The following is a 19,550-nucleotide window of genomic DNA, read 5'->3' as shown; positions in this document are numbered from 1 at the left end:
ATGGTCTAAAGGAGGCCCACCGGGAGCCGCTGGGGCAGACCCTCGGCTTCTCCCGGGAAGCTGAGTCCACAGTCGCGTCTCGCCCGCACCGTGCGCTCTCACGTCTTGCTGGCCCCGAAGCCCCCCGCTCCGCTCCCCGCATCTTCCTTCTGCCCTTCACCTCCATCGCCGGGCCGCCGTGCCAGGGCACGCTCACCCGGCGTGGGGCCTGGCGTTGCCGCTTTCCCAGCCCTCCTCGGAGGCCCCGGGGCCTCTGGACTCTCCTTGCCCTCCAGGCCCTCTCCTTCTCTTCCCCGTGTCGGGCTGCTGCAGGGCTCCAAAGCTGCATCTGGCAAGATGACGTTTGCTAACTGCTTGGCCTTTTTCTCCCCCTCTTGACAGGTGGCTGGTGGCGTGTGCAGGCCCCGCAGGGTGAGCTGCAGTGACTGGGGCCTGCCCCAGTACGGAGTGTGAGTAGCCGCACACAGCTCCCCGCGGACCGCTGGCGGCAGCCGCTGACGCCCTCTTCCTTCCGTCCTCAGAGCCCCCCAGAATGAACCCCGTGGTGGAGCCGCTGTCCTGGATGCTGGGCACCTGGCTGTCCGACCCGCCGGGAGCCGGGACCTTCCCGACGCTGCAGCCCTGCCCCTACCTGGAGGAGGTGCACATCTCGCACGTGGGCCAGCCCGTGCTGAACTTCTCGTGAGTCCGCCCGCCGCGCTGCTCTCTGAGATGAGACAGGTGAACGCCAGGTGGGAAGGTACAGAGGGCACCTGGTGGTCTCTTTCCGAAAGGTGCCCTCTTCCTGCCCTGCACCGGCCCCTGAGACACACACTGGATGGAAATGGTACCTTCCTGTGTCTTAGACAACGTGAAGGTGACCACAGAATCTCAGGCTCGGTAATCCAAACGTGGAGATAAGTGCGTGTGCTCAATTAAATCCTTCATCTCCTGCGGTATTCCTGTGTGGAAATCAGTCACCCCAAGATTACTGAAAATAGGGGGCCCGGCTTTCATTTAGTCCTACCTCTGAGCCAGCCGAGGGCTCAGAGAAGCTGGTGTATCGTGGCTCTCAGATTCGTAGCGTGCAGCAAAGCTTTTCCCTGCCACTCCTGAGGAAGCGGGTCGCAGGGCAGGGCGGCTAGGTGGGGGCACCCCGGGGCGTGGGGTGGTGGGGAGGTGGCGGAGGATACATTGTCTCATACCTTTTTGCATTATTCTTGACTGAATGGGTGAAGGGAAAGAATATCCTGCACATAAACAAAAGGTGGAAATTCTGGATAATGCAGAATAACCCCTAATAGAAAGCAGTCTTTTTTAAAGGTTTTTTTTTTTTTTAATTGAATAGTACATTTATTTATTTATTTATTTATTTATTTATTCGTTCTTGGCTGTGTTGGGTCCTCGTTTCTGTGCGAGGGCTTTCTCCAGTTGCGGCAAGCGGGGGCCACTCTTCATCGCGGTGCGCGGGCCTCTCACTATCACGGCCTCTCTTTGTGGAGCACAGGCTCCAGACGCGCAGGCTCAGTAGTTGTGGCTCACGGGCCCAGCTGCTCCGTGTCATGTGGGATCCTCCCAGACCAGGGCTCGAACCCGTGTCCCCTGCATTGGCAGGCAGATTCTCAACCACTGCGCCACCAGGGAAGCCCCGAAAGCAGTCTTTTTAAACTATGAGCTGTAACCCATTAGAGACATTTATGACTAGCATTAATTAATTTTCTTTTAATGCTGGTCACTCAGTTTTGTGACTAACATTAAAGAAAAATGAAATAGAATAGAAAATACGTATTTTGGTCAACGTCGTGGTCTACGTGTATGTAGTAGAAGTATTTCTCAGTGAGGGGTTGTGGTCGCAAGAGGGCGTGTAAGCCGTAGCCACACCACCAGCCTGTCAGAAGCTCATCCGCAGCGGCCGTAGATTCCCCCACGTCGTGCTGGTGAGACTGTAAGCGTTGGTGTTGAAGTTGTGAGTCGGTGCTCTCGGGTCGAGGGGCAGCTCTTACCACCACAGTGAACTTGCAGCGGTGGCCGGGTGATAAGACGCTGACTCATGGCCTGCTCTGTTCTCCTACCCTATGAATTAACTGGGCTCCTAAGCAAGATAATAGCTCAGAAGAGGGAAGGCCCGGCATTGGCTGGGACTTTACTGTGTGGGTGGAGGGCTTAGGCCGAGAAGTGTGTGCGGTGCTGGGGCTGAAAAGGCCTTGGTGGGAGGATGGGGGGGGAGGAGAGACGGGGGAGCGGGTGTGCCCGCACCTGTCGTCTCCCGTGTCTCCGCACGGCGCCCTTTACACGTGTCTGTGTTTCCACACAGTGCTTCACGTTCAGTGGGTGGGACGCTTGCCAAGTGAGGAGGGGGCGGGCCACAGTCTGGCATGTGCTCTGGTGGGCACCTGGTACCTGGGCTTCACCTGTCGCATTACCCGTCCAGGTTCAACGCCTTCCACCCGGACACCCACAAGCCCATGCACAGGGAGTGTGGCTTCATCCGCCTGGAGCCCGACACCAACAAGGTGGCCTTCGTCAGCGCCCAGAACACAGGTACTCCCCTTGCCGGCCTGCCTTCCACCCACGTGTCCTGCGTGCTGCCAGCAGGTGGGGTGGCATCTGCCCCCCGATTTCTATGTGACCGCAGACGTGGCCCCGTGGGTGCCTTTCAGGGTGGACAGTGTCGGGCCTTTGGACGGCTCGGGGGAGCTGGAGAGTGGGGGGCCGGCAGGCGGGGGGCTGCGGGAGTGGCTCTGTGGGAACAGGCCGGCTTCATCTCCGGCCCTCTGCGCTCACATCTGTGCTGTCGCTCAGCTTCCCAGGCAGGTGGGGCTCTGGGGTACCTAGACCAGGGAGCAAAAGTTATGTCTGGAAGTTTGCTTTGCCCCCAGGGGGAATTCATCCTAAAATGGTTAACCAGGTTCATGAATTCAAAATTACTCAACACCCACCTACGTGACCCTTAACCTTGCTCACTGGCTCAAGTGAGCGCTCACTTCCAGGAAGCAGGTGGACAGTCAGGGCCAGCCGAGCTGCCCGGGGTATTGGCAGCCTGGAAATCGGTGGGCAGCCAGAGGGGCGTCCATTCCCCTGGCCTCGTGTCCCTCCTGTCAGGTCGCTGGGGGGAGTGGGAGGGCCAGGGTCAGGGCGACCCCCAGAGATCACCTGCCCTGGCTGCAGGAGGAGTTGTGTCTTTTCCCTCTTGATACCTGGGGGGTCATCGCAGGTGACTGGGCAGTTATTGCCTCGATGGCCGTGACGTTCAGATTGGTTGAGCCCTTGATTGCAAAGGAGGGTGGTCAGCGCAGGGCAGCCGGGGGCCCCGGGCAGGCTGCGTGGACTGACGGTGTCCCTTGCAGGCATCGTGGAGGTGGAGGAGGGCGAGGTGAACGGGCAGGAGCTGTGCATCGCGTCCCACTCCATTGCCAGGATCTCCTTCGCCAAGGAGCCCCACGTGGAGCAGGTGAGCCCGGGTGGGACCGCGCGGCACCCCTGCCTTTGCACTCCATCCTGGAGGCCTGGCTGTCTCCTGTCACCTGGTTCTTTCTCGCGCTCACACAGGCCGTGATGTGATTATCTATCCCTGCTCGTGCGCGGTTGGCTGTCCTCAGGTTTGTTGAACAATTACGTCCCCACCAGCATTGCGTGGGGGGGACCTTGTTCCCTACTCCTTGACCAGTGCAGTGTGTTTTCAGGATTTCTGATTTTTTTAATCTGATAAATAAAAGGTGGTATCTCATTGGTGTTTTAAATTTAACTTATGAGTGAGGGGGCATTCTTCGTGCTCACTGGTTGTTTGTATTTCTTGTTCCGATACTTGATGTTCAGAGTCATTGCCTGTTTTTCTGCGAGGTGTCATTTTCTTGTTGATTTCTGGGAGATTTTTTATGTTCTGTGGATATCAATCTGTCGTCTGCTGTATCTGTGACAACACCCCCATCCGGTGACTTAGGTTAGCCTGATTGACGATGTCTTCTACCCACAGGCTGTACATCTTTCTCTAGTTGCCTCTCGGGGTCTTTTCCTAAATGCCGTATGAATTTGGGCTCTTGCTCAGGAAGATGTCTTCTGCTCCAAAAGGATAAAATTATTCTTCCATTTTTTTGTGCTGTCACAGCTTTCCTTTTTTACGCGTAGACCGTTAGTCTCTCTTACTTTTATTTTCACGTGATGGGCGCCAGAGACCCCGCAGGTAGCCGCGCACAGCAGCACGGGGGTGCGCTGCAGGGATTTCGGATCTTGTTCGGTGTATCTCAGTAGATACCAAAGCTGGTTTCTTTCTGGCGTCAACCACAGAGGCCTTGGACACTCCATGGTGAAGTCTTAAGTGCTTTGTGGTTCTTGTTGCCACTCTGTAGCCCTGCCCTGCAGCAGCGCACACCCTGTCCCGGGCTGGGCCTTGAACTTAGGCCGTCCTGGTGGCTACCGAGTGGCGTTGTTGCAGTGAGCTGTTAATTACCTTTTCCCAGTGATGAGTGATGTGGCTCAGCCTTTCAACATGCTTACGTGCCGTTGTATTGTTTGTTTCATGACGTGAGCGTTCAAATCCTTTGTCCTTTTTCTCCAGCAGCTTGTTTGCCTTATCTTGGAGCTGTAAGAGTTTGTTACGTATTCTGGACACAAGTCCTTTATCAGGTAGTCGTGTTGATAAGACTGTGCTCTCAACTTAAAACTTACCATTTCATTGCTTTAACAAAATGTTTTACTTTTGATGAAGTTCTGTTATCAGTTTTTTCTCTTACAGTTTGTGCTTTTTGTGCCCTGTCTTAACATTTTTTGCCTAACACACACTTTCACCTGCATTTTCTTCAAGAATTTTTACAGTGTCTCCTTTTACTTTAAGGTTTATTATTTGGGAATTTATATTTTTGTATGGTGTGAAGTAGGGGTCAAGATGCTTTCATTTTTTCCTAGATAGATATCCAGTTGTGCCAGCACTATTTTCTTTATTTTTATTTTATTTTATTTTTTTACAATTTTATTTATTTTTGGCTGTGTTGGGTCTTTGTTGCTGCTCATGGGCTTTCTCTAGTTGTGGCAAGCGGGGGCTACTCTTCGTTGCAGTACGCAGACTTCTCCTTGTGGTGGCTTCTCTTGTTGTGGAGCACGGGCTCTAGGCGCACAGGCTTTAATAGTTGCGGCACGTGGGCTCAGTAGTTGTGGCTCGCGGGCTCTAGAGCGCAGGCTCAGTAATTGTGGCACACGGGCTTAGTTGCTTCACGGCACGTGATCTTCCTGGACCAGGGACCAAATCCGTGTCCCCTGCATTGGCAGGCGGATTCTTATCCACTGTGCCACCAGTGAAGTCGCCCAGCACCATTTTTTAAAAAGAAAATTATCCTTAATTTGTTGAAGTAGGTAGGTGGCTTTATTGAAAATCAACTCATTATATTTATGTGGCTCTTTTCCTGGACTCTGTTCTATCCCATTGATCTCTAAGCTGTCTTTACAGCAGTACCACGCTGTCTTGATTGCGATAGCTTTGTATTAATCCTTGAAATCGGGTAATATAAGTTACCCAATTTTTTTCTTTTTCTTTTTCCAAAATTGGCTATCCAGGATCTTTCTCATTTCCATATGAATTTCAGAATCAGCTTGTGAATTTCTAGAAAAAATTTTACTGGGATTGCTTGAGTTTCTAGATGAACGTGGGGAACTGCCATCTTCAGCAAACTTAGTCTTGTGATCAGTATCAGGTAAATGTCTACATTTATTTAGGTTTTTTCCACCCTAAATTGTTTTGCAGTTTTCAATGTACAAGCCGTACACATATTTTGTTAAATTTTTCCTAATTTCATGGTTTTAGATGCTATTATAAGTGATTTTTAAAATTTTTCCAATTATTTGTTTGTAGTATATGGAAATAAAATTGATATTTGTAGATCGATCTTATATAACCTTCTTAAATTCACTTATTTATTTTAGTAGTTTTTTAACAGATTCCTTAGGATTTTCTGCATAGACAATCATATCATTTGCTATTATAGACAGTACCTTTTCCATTCTGATGCCTTTTATTTCTTTTCCTGCATTGACTGCACTGGATAGGACCACCAGTATAGTATTCAGTAAAAGTAGTGGGAATAGACGTTGGTACCTTGTTCTCTGTCTTAGGAGCAGGTGTTCAGTCTTTCACCACTGGGTGTGATGTTAGCTTGCTAGTTTTTTTTTATTGAAGTACAATTGATTTACAATATTGTGTTAGTTTCTGGTGTACAGCAAAGTGGTTCGGTTATGCATATATATGTGTATATTCTTTTTTTTATTCTTTTCAGTTATAGTTTATTGTAATATATTGAATATAGGTCCCTGTGCTATACAGTAAATCCTTGTTGTTTATTATATATGGTTGTATGGCTAGTTTTAAAAAATCATAAATGGGTATTAAGTTCTGACAGATGCTCATGATGAATTACAGTAATAGGTTTTCTGATGTTGAGCCAACCATGCATTCTTCAGATAAACCCCTTTTGATTGTGATGATCTGTCATTTTTTATATTACCGGATTTATGTATTACTGAAATATGTAAATTGGAAAATTTTTGTGTCATATTATTTATTTTATTCTAATCATTCCAGGTTTAATTTCTTCCTCTTTGTTTTTTTTTTTTTGTTTGTTTGTTTGTTTGGTTTGTGGGGGGTGCTTCTTAAAGGAAAAATTTGGATCATTGATATTTAACCCTTTTTAAAAATAAATTTCTTTCTTTATTTATTTTTGGCTATGTTGGGTCTTCGTTGGTGCACGCAGGCTTTCTCTAGTTGCGGCGAGCGGGGCTACTCTTCGTTGCGGTGCGCGGGCTTCTCATTGTGGTGGCTTCTCTTGTTGTGGAGCACGGGCTCTAGGCACATGGGCTTCAGTAGTTGTGGCGCAAGGGCTCAGTTGTTGTGGCTCTCAGACTCCAGAGCGCAGGCTCAGTAATTGTGGCACACGGGCTTAGTTGCTCTGTGGCATGTGGGATCTTCCCGGACCAGGGATCGAACCCGTGTCCCCTGCATTGGCAGGCGATTCTTAACCACTGCACCACCAGGGAAGTCCTTAACCCATTTTTATTATTTTTATCCTCACTCAAAATATTTTATTTCTCCAATGATTTTGTTTCCTTGAACAGGATTATTTAGAAGAATGTTACTTATTTTCCAACTATTGGAGGACTTTCTTGCTATGATTTCTAATTCAGTTCTATAAAACCCAGAGAACGTGGTCTGTTTGAAAGTTATTCTATGCCCCGTATATGATCTAACTTGGTGAATATTTCATATGCACTCAGAATGAATAAGTATTTGACAATTGTTGGCTGTAGTGGACTGAAAATGCCAGTTAGGTCAAACTGATTGATAATGTCATCAGATTTTCTATATACTAGAGGATTTGGGGGTGGAGGGGTTCTTCGTTGTATCTAATTACTGAGAGGTATTAAAATCTCCAGTTATGACTGAAGATATTTCAGTTCTTTTCTTTGGTTCCATCTTTGCTTCATAATTTTGAAGCTCTGTAATTTAGATGCATACAGATGATATATGTATTATATTTATGAAATGTCCTTTATAACTTGTAATACTATACCTGGAAATCTGCTTTGTCTGATACTAATGTAACCGCACCTGCTTTCTTATGCTTATCATTTATACAGTATATCTTTTTTCCTACCCTTTTCACATTCAAATTGTGTCTTTATACTTACAGTACATTTCTTATAGAGTCTTGCTTTTTTTCTCTAGTCAGAAAATTCTGTATTTTAATTGGAGTATTTAGTTCATTTATGTTTAACATAAGTATTTGTATGGGTGGTTGTACATCCACCATCTTGATTTGTCTGCTTCTTTCTTGGCTTTGTTCCTCTTTTGTTCCTTCAGTATGTTTTCTTGGGTTAACTAAGTATTTTTAGCATTCTGTTTTATTTCTTCTATTAGCTTAACTGTATCTTTTTTTTTAATAGTTAACTTAAGGCTAACAATATGCATGCTAAATTTATCAAAGTCTGTTTATAATCAGTGATACACTGTTACATTTCCCACTTCACGTGTGTGTTAATCTTACAGCTGTGTAGAATTACATTTATCCTCCTTTTGTGCTGTTGTCATCATACCTTTTACATATAAAAAGTATCCACATACATTATAAACCTTCACACTAGGATTTTTGCTTTAAATAATCGGTTAACTTTCAAAGAAATTACAGTGTGGGGGGCAGGGGAGTAATCTCTTATAGTTACCCACTTAGTTTCTCTTTGTGTTGCTCTTTTCTCCTTCTGTAGAGTTTCCTGTGGTACCATTTCCCTTCATTCTAAACCTGCATTAGTGGCATTTCTTGTAGTATAGGTGTATAGGTCTGGCAATATTTCTTTTGAGTTTATTTCACCCCCAACTTTTTTTTCTTCTTCAGTATTTTTTATTGTGGAAAAATAGATACATAAAACTTAATTATCTTAACCATTTTTAAGGTTACACTTAAATATATTCACATTGTTAATCATCTCCAGAACAGATTCACCTTGCAAAACTGAAACTCGGGCCCACTAAACAGTAGCTCCCTGTCCTCTCCTCCCCTGAACCCCTGGCGGCCACTTCTCTACTTTCCATCTCTGATTTTGACCTCTTAGGTACCTCACATCAGTGGAATCATACAGTTATTTTTCTTTTTGCATCTGGCTTATTTCACTGAGCACAATGTCCTCAAGGTTCATCCATGTTGTAGCCTGGGTCAGAATTTCCCTCCTTTTTAAGGCTCAGTAGTATTCCAGTGTATGGATGGACCACATTTGCTTTTCCATTCATCCATCAATGGATAACTGAGTTGCTTCCACCTTTTAGCTGTTGTGAATGAAGCTGCTGTGAACATGGGTGTACAGATATCTCTTCAAGACCTGCTTTCAGTTCTTTGGGGTGTATCCCCAGAAGAGGAATTGCTGGGTCACGTGGTTAATTTTATTTTTAATTTTTTGAGGACCCGCCACTTTACCTGCACCGTTTTACATTCCCATCAACAGTGCACAATCACTTTACCTGCACCATTTTACATTCCCATCAACAGTGCACAGGGGTTCCAATTTATCTGCATTCTCATCATTTGCTGTTTTCTGGTTTTTTGATATCACTCATCCTAATGGGTGTGAGGTGGTATCTCATTGTAGTTTTGATTTGCATTTCCCTAAATGATAGCGATATTGAGCAACTTTTCATGTGCTTCTTGGCCATTTGTATATCGTTTTTGTAAAAATGTCTATTCAAATCCTTTGCCCATTTTTGAATTGGGTTGTTTGTTTTTTGTTTTTGCTGTTGTTGAATTTTAGGAGTTCTCTGTTATTCTGTTTATGAATCCCTTATCAGATATATGATCGGCAAATATTTCTCTTATTTTGTGGGTTGTATTTTTTCTCTGTAAATAGTATCTTTTGATGCACAAAAGTTTTTAATTTTCATGAATTACAGTTTGTCTGCTTTTTCTTCATTGGCTATAAATTGGTATCCAGGAAAGCATTGCCAAATCCGATGTCATTACACTTTCCCTATGTTTTCTTCTAAGAGTTTTTATAGTTTTAGCTCTTACCTTCAAGGCTGTGATTCGTTTTGAGGGTTTTTTTTGTTCACTCGTTTTTTGTATTAATGTTAGGTAAGGGTACGGTTTCATTCTTTGGCGAGGGGATATCCAGTTTTCCCAGCACCATTTATTGAAAAGGCTGTCCTTTCCTCATTGAATGGTCTTGGCAACCTGGTTGAAAATCATTTGATAACATATGCAAGGATTTATTTCTGGGCTCTCAAAACTGTTCCATTGGTCTATATGTCTGTTTTTATGCCAGTGTCACGCTGTTTTGGTCACTGTCATTCTGTAGTAAGTTTTGAAATCTGTTGAGAGTCCCTTGAGATTCCATATGAATTTTAGGATGGATTTTTCTATTTCTACAAAACATATCATTGGCATTTTGATTTGAATTTTGTTAATTCTGTAGGTCTCTTTGGGTAGTATTTGTTTCTTAATGATATTAAGTCTTCCAATCCATGAACATGGGATGTGTTTCCATTTATTTATGTCTTCTTTAATTTCTTTCTGGAATGTTTTGTATTGGGTTGGCCAAAATGTTCGTTCATTTTTTTCCTTAAGAGGGCTCTACTAGCACTTAGTTGTCTTTAAGTTCATTCAAAACAATTTTGTTAGATTGTGCGTGACAGCTGTCATACCAGCGTGCATTTATAAAAAGACTTATTGGGACTTCCCTGGTGGCACAGTGGTTAAGAATCCGCCTGCCAATGCAGGGTACATGGGTTCGAGCCCTGACCTGGGAAGATCCCACATACTGTGGAGCAACTAAACCTGTGCACCACAACTACTGAGCCTGCCCTCTAGAGCCCGCGAGCCACAACTACTGAGCCTGCGTGCCACAACTACTGAAGCCTGCGTGCCTAGAGCCCGTGCTCTGCAACAAGAGAAGCCACCGCAATGAGAAGCCCGCACACCGCAACGAAGAGTAGCCCCCGCTCGCCACAACTAGAGGAAAGCCCAAGCGCAGCAACAAAGACCCAACGCAGCCAAATAAATAAATAAGTAAATACTTATCAAAATTGGTGAATTTTTGTATAGCCATTTTAATATCGAAGATGGAAGAAAAAAGCAACATTTTGAGCATATTATGCTTCATTATTTCAAGAAAGGTAAAAATGCAACCGAAATGCAAAAAAAGGATTTGTGCCATATATGGAGAAGGTGCTGTGACTGATCAAACGTGTCAAAAGTGGTTTGCAAAGTTTCACGCTGGAGATTTCTCGCTGGACAATGCTCCACGGTCGGGTAGACTAGTTGAAGTTGATGGTGATCAAATCGAGACATTAATTAGGAACAACCAGAGTTATACCACGCAGGAGATAGCCGACATACTCAAAATATCCAAATCAAGCGCTGAAAATCATTTGCACCAGCTTGGTTATGTTCATCACTTTGATGTTTGGGTTCCACGTAAGTTAAGCAAAAAAAAACCTTCTTGACCGTGTTTCCATGTGCGATTCTCTACTTAAATGTAATGAAAGTGTTCCGTTTTTAAAACAAATTGTGACAGGTGATGAAAAGTGGATACTGTACAATAATGTGGAAGGGAAGAGATCGTGGGGCAAGGGAAATAAACGACCACCAACCACACCAAAGTCCGGTCTGAAGGTGATGTTGTGTATATGGTGGTACTGGAAGGGAGTCCTGTATTATGAGCTCCTTCTGGAAAACCAGACGATTCATTCCAACAAGTACTACTGCCAATTAGACCAACTGAAAGCAGCACTCAACAAAAAGTGTCCAGAATTAGTCAACAGAAAATGCATAATCTTCCATCAGGATTATGCAAGACGGCATGTTTCTTTGATGACCAGGCAAAAACTGTTATATCTTGGCTGGGAAGTTCTGATTCATCCATCGTATTCACCAGACATTGTACCTTCGGATTTCAATTTATTTAGGTCTTCACAAAATTCTCTTAATGGAAAAAATTTCAATTCCCTTGAAGACTGTAAAAGGCACCTGGAACAGTTCTTTGCTCAAAAAGGTAAAAAGTTTTGGGAAGGTGAGATTATGAAGGTGCCTGAAAAATGGCAGAAGGTAGTGGAACAAAAGGGTGAAAACGTCGTTCAATAAAGTTCTTGGTAAAAATGAAAAATGTGTCTTTTATTTTTACTTAAACACCGAAGGCACTTTTTGGCCAGCCCAGTATATGTGAAATTTAAAAAAAAGAAAGAAAACTCACAGAAACAGAGTAGAATGCTGGTTACGGGAGCTCAGGTGGGGGAAATGGGCAGGTGTTGCTCAGTGGGTGTGAACGTCCAGGTGTAAGATGGACAGTGCGGCACTAGAGTTGGCAGGGCTCTGTTGTATTAGTGAAATTTGCTAAGAGGAAAAAGACATAACTGTGAGGTGATGGATGTATTAACTGACCTTATTGCGGTAAACGTTTCGCCATATACACATGTATCAAATCATCATGTTTCAACTTAAACCTATACTGTGTTACATGTCAGTTATATCTCAATAAAGCAGGGGGCAAAGGAGGGGAAAGGAGCCGGTATTGGCAGCAAGCAGCCTGCATCTGTTCTAATTCTTTTTTTTTTAGTTGGAGTAGGGTTGCTGTACCATGTTGTGTTAGCTTCTGCTGTACAGTGAAGTGAGTCAGCGGCACATATACATACATCCCCTCCCTCTTGCAAGTCAGCGAGAGAAACGCGAGGCCTGCACTGTCTGTAATTCTCCAACAGTGTCCTGATGTCCTTGTTTATCAAACTCAGCCCCTTTCTTCGTGACTCAGCCCCCTCCTTGATGCCTCAAGTGTTGTATGGGGTGGCTTCTCGGTTTTTTTATTAACCAGTTTGAGAAATCATTAAAACATCAAGAAGTTCTCACATCAAGCTTCTCTCTGCAGTAATATTTCTCTTTGGTCTGTGCAGTCGAGGAGAGGTGAGCACACTTGGCTAAAGTAAGAACTCGTGTTGTTTTCAAGATGGCCTCTGTCCCTGTGTTCAGAGGCTCCTTGGCCTCCTAACCTGCCTTTGCCGTGGGAGTTGGGCCCCAGCTGTGCGGGCTTCTCTCCAGAATGCGGCCCCCGCAGCTTCCGCTTACCCAGTGGCCCCGACAGGCTCCGCTTTGACGGTTTAAAGGCAATCAGTTGCTTCCAGCCCCACCTTGTTTAAACCTGTTTAAACGAGGGTCAGTCTGCAGCTCAGGTGGATTCTCATCCTGAGGGTAGACGTGGCGTGACCTCGGGATCACTGCCAGCAGAGGCCGTGGGCGCCGCGAGAGGTCTGGTTCTGAGCCTGAGCGATGCCATCTACGACCTGCCTCAACTTTAAGTTCTTCCAGATAACTTTCATTTGAAGAGGAAAATAGCACAAGAAATTTCATCCAGGAGGCCGCCAAGGCCAGAGGAACCTAACGGGTGGTTCCCGGGCACGGGGGCACGCTGCAGGAGCCGTGTCGTCGCTGAGGGCGCCACGCTGGACACAGCCCCGCGCGTGTGCTGCAGCGGCCGGACAGCCCTCACACAGCCTCGCGCTGGGACCTGCGGAGGTCGTGGGGGACCAGCGTCTCCGCCGTGGGGTCTCCCCCGTGACCGTCTCCCGCCTTCTGCTGCCCTGCGTCTTGCCGCCCGGTGGCTGTTACCGGATGTTCACGGACTTCGGCACGAAGAGGCAGAGCCGAAGGCCGAGGGAGAGGCGGCCCTCGGTTCAGCGCACGGTGAAATGGGCTGCGTCCTCGCGGCGTGGCCAGCAGCCGGCGCGGCAGCGCGGAGGCGGCACGGGGGGTGCAGGGCCGCGCCGGAAGCCAGGTCGTCTGTCCTCAGGTGCGGCTTTTCGGGGGTGACCGCAGCCTCGGCCCGTCGGGCGGGCTCCGCGTGAGAGATACGCAGTGTCTCCCCTGTAACGTGGAAAGGCTCACGGGGCGCGGGGGGCCCCCGCCGTCGGGTCCCCGGGGAGGCATTCCCCTTGCCCCCGCCCGCGCTGCCCCGGCACGTGTGGCGCCGGGCGTCCGGCGTGAGGGCGAGAGCCCGTGTCCCGCGTCGGCGGTGGGGCGTCCGGGGAGCGGGCCCCCCGCGGGCCGCGGGCTCTGAGGCCAGGCGGCCGCTGTCCTGCGGAAGCTGAGCACGTGGCCCGTGGCACGGGCAACGCGGGCTTTGTTTCTCTCCGCTGCACTTCTGCTTCCTCTGCACAGTGGTCTCAAGGGTAAGAGCCTTGACTTTGTTTTTCAATTAAATTCCAGAACAAAGGCTGTGGAGTTGAAGAAGCGAGCCCAGTGTGAGAATGTTGGCCCGCCACCCGTCTGCTTTCTGTTTGTCCGCCTCGTCTGGGGCTGTGCCCCCCCCCCCCCACGTCCTGCCCTCTGCAGCCCTCTCCCGTCCTCAGCGGTTACCGTGGCGAGGACACCGTGTTGACCTTTGACACCTGTGGACGGTGGCAAGGACCTTAGGACAGGGCCGCTCGGACCACCACGCGGGGTGGTCCCTGGGGCTCAGGGTGGCAATTCTGAGGCACCAGGTCTGGGGCGGAGCCTGAGACTCTGCATTTCCAGCAGCCGCCCAGGTGGGGCTGGTGCCTGGAGCCCACCGAGTAGCAGGGACGTGGGACACTGACTCTGTGTCCTCCTCCCGCCTCTGCGTCTGCCGTCCCGTGTTGTAGCTACGCATGCACACGAGACCCCACGAGGCTGGATACGTGACAGCTCACCCTCACTTCCAGCCTCGGGTTCCGCACGGTTTTCCACGCGTTCACCCCTCCTGCTGCTCTTCCTTCGTTCCTGCATCTCTGCTTCCACCCTTTTCCTTAAAACCTGAAGAACTTCCTCTAGTGTTTTGTGTAAAGAAGGGGGGAGTCCTGCTGGCGGTGAATTCTCTGTGAATTTTTTGTCTAAAAATGTCTTTATTTTGCCTTCACTTTTGAAAGGTATTTTCACTGCAGCCAGAATGCCAGGGGGACAGCTATTTTCATTGCTTTGAAGATGTCCTTCCATTGTCTTCTAGTTTCCATCCCTTCTGTTGAATTTCTTGAATTCTAGACATCGCGTGTGAAAACCGTGGGTGACTTGAGGCCTTGTTCGATGTTGTCTCCCACCAAAGGGCAGTTCTTGCACTTCTGCTGGTTTGTCCAGGAAGGGCAGATCCTGTCCACAGAGACAGCACTACTTTGAAACTGGACTTCCCAGTCTGTTTCTGGGGAACTCTTACTCCTGGGGTGCGGCCCTGAGAGGGTCCTGACCGACAGCCGGGCGGTTTTCCGCGGCCCCTCCTTCTAGACGCCTCCTTCTAGCGGTTCCAGGGGGTGGCCCGTGCCGCGCAGCCCCGTGGGTCGGGCGCACCCACCCGGCTCGCCAGCCTCTGGGTGGCCTCTGAGAGGGGGCGGCTGCTCTGAGCTGGGTCTTTCCCCTGCACGCCCTTCCCCCTGAGGCCTTGGCCTTGCAGCCTGGCTGCTTTAAACAGGCTCTGGGATCTGGCTCTCCTCTCTTCTCTGCCCGACGGTCGCTGGGGCCTGGCCAGCACGGGTTCTGGCGCTCGTGGGCCCCCACCCCTGGAGGCGGCTTCCACAGTCGTCGGGCTTTCACCCTCTGCTCACAGACATTCCAGGCAAACCCGTTTTCTCATCGGGGGCTCGGATGCTGCAGATCTGTGTTCCTGTTAGAAACAGCTGCCGTAATTGGCCCTGATGAATCGGGGGTTCCAAAAGTGCTGGTACCGAGTCTTCGGAGAACACATCTGACATCAGTTCAAGCTGTGTGGAGAGGGACGCGCTGGACAGTCGGCCCCTAGTCAGACGGCGAGACTGACGCCCGTGCTCACCTCGGTCTTTTGGGAACAGCTGAGCGGCAGGGAGAGGGCGCGGGCCAGGGCTCAGGACGCCCGTCACGGCTGCCGGCCGAGTGTCTGGCACCCCCTGGCGGGGACACTGCCTGGCTCACAAGCCCCTGACCACTGAGGTGAAACGTTGCAGCTGCCGCGGGAGCATGTGGCCTGTGGTGGCACCTCAGCGGTTGTTGAATCTTTGGAAGGTAAAATTAAGGTGTTTTGTATTTGTTTTGTTCTGCTCAGATTACCCGAAAATTCAGGCTGAATTCCGAAGGCAAACTTGAACAGACGGTCTCCATGGCAACCACTACGCAGCCCCTGACTCAGCATCTGCACGTCACCTACAAGAAGGTGACCCCATGACCCCAGGTAGAGCTGAGTCCCGGCGGGGCCGGCCTGTGTGGTGACACTTCGGCTTCTCAGCAGACGCCGCAGCAGGTGTGGGTGTGGCCACAGGTCACCATGGGTTCAAGGGTGTTGCCACGTGTTCCTGTAATGGCACAGAAAAACCAAATAAAAGGCCTTTATTTTTATGGCTGAGCATTTTGAATATTATCACTTGCGTAGACTACGTTTCTTTCATCTGCTGGTGACTATTTGTTTTCAGAGTCATTTCCCTAAAAAATTGGAAAGGGGTGACTCTCCTTTGTGCAATTTTGACAAGATCTGAAAATATTAATAAATCTACAGTAGTCAGTAACAAGGTGAAGACAAAGGTAGGACAAAAAGGATTGCAGTTAATTTTCCTTTATTTTTAAAGAGCTGAGAGTATAAGGACCTCATTTCCATATGGACGAAGGGTGTTCCCAAGGCAAGAGGATAGTAGTGAATTTATCATCATTCTGTAAATTTGATTTATTCTCGGCAATATAATATCACCTTCATTTGTTTGTTTACGATGGAAGTTTCCAGACATACACTGACCCCTGGACCTCACCCCGTTCCAGCTCCTGCCAGCGTGTGGCCACACCGGTGCTTCCGTCTGCTCTTGCCCCCTTTTTGTGGCTGGAGCATCTTAAAGCGAATTCCACACACAGTGTCACTTCTCTGGAACACTTCAGCATGTGTGTAAAAGCAAAACAGCGCCTTTCTCCTTTCCGGAGCACAGCACGGTATCAGGAGCCTCACCAGGAACGTAGACACGGGGTGAAAGAAGGCCGTGCTCAAGAGCAGGGGTCAGTGTCTGCAGCCACACATCCCCTTGTCACACACCCTGGGGACAAAAGGCACCACCGCGGGGGTTGTCAGTACCTGGGAGCGCAGAGGAGGGACCGGGGCTGGTGCTGAACCCTCAGAGGAGTGTGGCCGGAGCGTGAGGAAGGCGGCCGGCCCCCTGCGTGCAGGGTGGACGTGGTGGCCGGGCTGGGCTCGCCGAGAGAGTCAGGTCAGCAGAGACTCAGGCACAGTTCGTCCCTCCAGCTGTGAACCTGGGAAACCGGACAAGTTACTTGCCTCCGAAAGTCAACGACAGGAGAGGAGTGGATGGACACTCCCTTTCCAAAAGGGAGAAATAGGAAAGAAGAAGGCGTGACAGGTCCTGAGCAAGTCCAAAACCTTAAGGCTTAAGAGGAACGATCCTCTGTGGCTCCGTGTCTGTCCTCCGGGCCCCCCTGGGGTGGTCCTGCCCTCCCCCTCACGCCCCAGCTTTGCCGGGTGCAGCCGTCACCACAGTTCTCAGGGGTTGGAGTCATGTGCCTGCGGCTCTCCCCAGGTTCTGCCCACCCGGGGTCGCCCTAACGGGGGCTCTGCACCCCTTGCAGGGTGTGGGTCTCTGCCTGGGTCATGAGCCTGAGGCTCCAGGTGGCTCCATCCTTCAAAACTGAGGGAAGGTAGCAAGGCCTCCAGGGCTTTTGCATTCTGCATGCTGGCAGAGATGGTACCTTGTGGAAGCCACACACCGATTCCAGCCAAGTTTGCAGCTGTGCCCTCCGGGGGGGGCCGCCACGTCTGCTGTGGCACAGGAATGTGGGGAGCAGAGCCTTATCCTCTGGGCCTTGGATGGAAGGGTCACCCCCACAATCTCTGAAATGCCTTTGAAGACATTTTTCCATTGTGTGGACTTTAGGCTTCTGTTTAGGTGGCTGCCTGGTCTCCCATTGTGTGGGTAACTAGCTCGTGACAGGTGACAGATCGGTACTAACCTCCGAGTCAGGTCCTCCCACGCGTCCTGATCTGTCTCAACAAGCTTTCTTACTACTTTCAATATCAATAGACTGAGGATTTTCCACATTTTTAAGGTCGGCTTCCTTTTTGGTTAACAACTCTGTCCTTAAGTCTTCTTGCATTTTACTCTTAAGTGTTCAAGAGAAACAAGGCCCCTCATGCTTCAACACTTGCACTTTGCTTGGAAATTTCCAGGCAAATAACCAATTTCATTGCTCACAAGTTCTACCTTCCACAAAACTAGGACACACAGTTCAGCCAAGCTCTTTGTCCCTTTTTAAGAAAGATTGCCTTTCCTCCAGTTTCCAGTGACCTCCATTTCCATCTGAGATCTCAGCAGACTGGCCTTTGCACCTGTGAAAATTAGTAAAGGGAAAGCTCTCGAAACTGGAGTGGGGAGGGAATTCCCTGGTTGTCCAGTGGTTAGGACTCTGAGGTCTCACTGCCAAGGGCCTGGGTTCAATCCCTGGTTGAGGAACTAAGATCCCACAAGCAATGCAGCACGGCCAAAAACAAAAAACAAAAAATAATGGAGTGGGGAGGGCACAAGAGGGAGCACTCACCAGCTCCACTGGATGTCAGCACAGATCCCAACAGGAGGAGACCACCTGGCCTCTTAGGCCAGAAGCCCTTTACCACCATCAGGAGGAAGGAAGATTTTCTCCCTGCCTGGCAACAGCCCAGCCAATGAAAAGCCACCACACTTTAGACCCCCATTTTCCTCCAATGGACTTTTTTGCTTATAACAGCCCCTCCCACCTTACCTTCTCCTCTATAAAAGAGTTTCCTCTCCTTTGTCCTACTGGACTTGCCTGTGGACTTGTGCCACAGTTACCTGTCCTGAAACACAAATCTTTGCTGCTCCATAATAAACCCATTTTGTTGGTAAAAACTGGCTGTTTTATTGTTTTAGATGAACACATCCCATATATCTGCCAACATTTTGTTCAGGATTACTTAGGTATTCTCTAAGAACACTGAAGCTTTCTCCACAGCTCTCTTTTCTTCCTGGGTCACCAGAATTGCCCTGAACAGTCCATTCACAGCAGTGGAGGCTTTTTCTAACATTCATCTTAAAACTCTTCCAACTTCTAATTTCCAAAGCCACTTCCACATTTTTAGATACTTGTTACTTCTTGGTAACAACTTTCTGACTTAGTCGTTCAGGCTGCTATAACAAAAATAACCATCCACTGGGTGGCTTGTAAACAACCGAAATTTACTTGTCCCGGTTCTAGAGGCTGGAAGCCCAAGATCAGGTTGCTGGCTGATTAGGTGGCAAGGGCTACTTGCTTATGGACGGCCGTCTCCACTGTGACCTCACATGCAGAAAGGCTGAGCTAGCTCTCTGGAGTCTGCGTTATGCAGGCACTCGTTCCAATCATGAGCGTGGAGCCTTTATGACCTAGTCACCTCCCAAAGGCCCCACCTTCTCCTACCATCACTTTGGGGGTTAGGATTTCAACATACGAATTTGAGGGAAAACACATTCAGACCATAGCTCCAAGGGAGCCTGGAGGATGGGACCAGAGCTGTCTCTGCTGCTGGAATGAGGCTGAGAGGAGCTGGGAGCATCAAGGAAGCCCCACTCTCTCCCTCCTGCATCCCAGGCTGCTTCCTGCTCACAGCTGGAAGCGGGCTAGGAGGGCAGCACCCAGAGCGGAGCAGGAAGGGTGGGGCTGAGAGCTGAGAGATGAAAAGCAAATAACTGACATGGTCACCTGATCCTCCTCTTCCTCCCCCGCCCCCCATGCCACTGATTGTTGGGAAGCTGGGAGGCGTCCCCAGTCTGGATCCTGGGTTCCTCTGGGTTCCTCGCGGTGTCTGAATTGTTCCTCTAACCCCTCTGTTTGCTGTAGTCTGGAGGTTGGATCACACTTCCTAAGGGCTGTCCGGGTCTTCCTGTGCGGCATCTGCCTGTCTCACGTGGCTGATGCTAAACTTAACAGGCTCAGACAGTGCGGCCTGCCCTCTTTATTCTCAGTGTCTATCAACCGGCCCGCCCATGGGTGAACCCGCCTGAACCAGCTCCCCAATCAGAGCTGCCGAAGGGCCGTCTTCTAAGCCTGTCCTGCATTCAGTGGCGGAATTCTCCGAAGATCTTCCATCCATCC

At 49.0% G+C, this 19,550-nt stretch overlaps 1 protein-coding gene across 3 annotated transcripts in view; it reads left to right on the top strand.

The window, feature by feature from the left end:
* THAP4 (THAP domain containing 4) overlaps positions 1-15,806 on the top strand; it is a 41,909-nt gene extending 26,103 nt beyond the window's left edge. For all 3 annotated transcript variants that reach the window (XM_059929179.1, XM_059929180.1, XM_059929181.1), the window contains 4 exons: positions 522-681; positions 2,411-2,520; positions 3,327-3,430; positions 15,517-15,806. In XM_059929179.1, the coding sequence (XP_059785162.1) occupies positions 522-681; positions 2,411-2,520; positions 3,327-3,430; positions 15,517-15,636 (494 nt within the window). In that variant the 3' untranslated portion in view covers positions 15,637-15,806. The remainder of the gene's footprint in view (positions 1-521; positions 682-2,410; positions 2,521-3,326; positions 3,431-15,516) is intronic.
* Positions 15,807-19,550: the final 3,744 nt, after the last annotated feature.

Source organism: Balaenoptera ricei, chromosome 7 (genome assembly GCF_028023285.1).
Source record: "Balaenoptera ricei isolate mBalRic1 chromosome 7, mBalRic1.hap2, whole genome shotgun sequence".
Taxonomy (NCBI): domain Eukaryota; kingdom Metazoa; phylum Chordata; class Mammalia; order Artiodactyla; family Balaenopteridae; genus Balaenoptera; species Balaenoptera ricei.
Note: the sequence above shows the minus strand (reverse complement) of the source record. Positions and strands in the feature narration are given on the sequence as shown.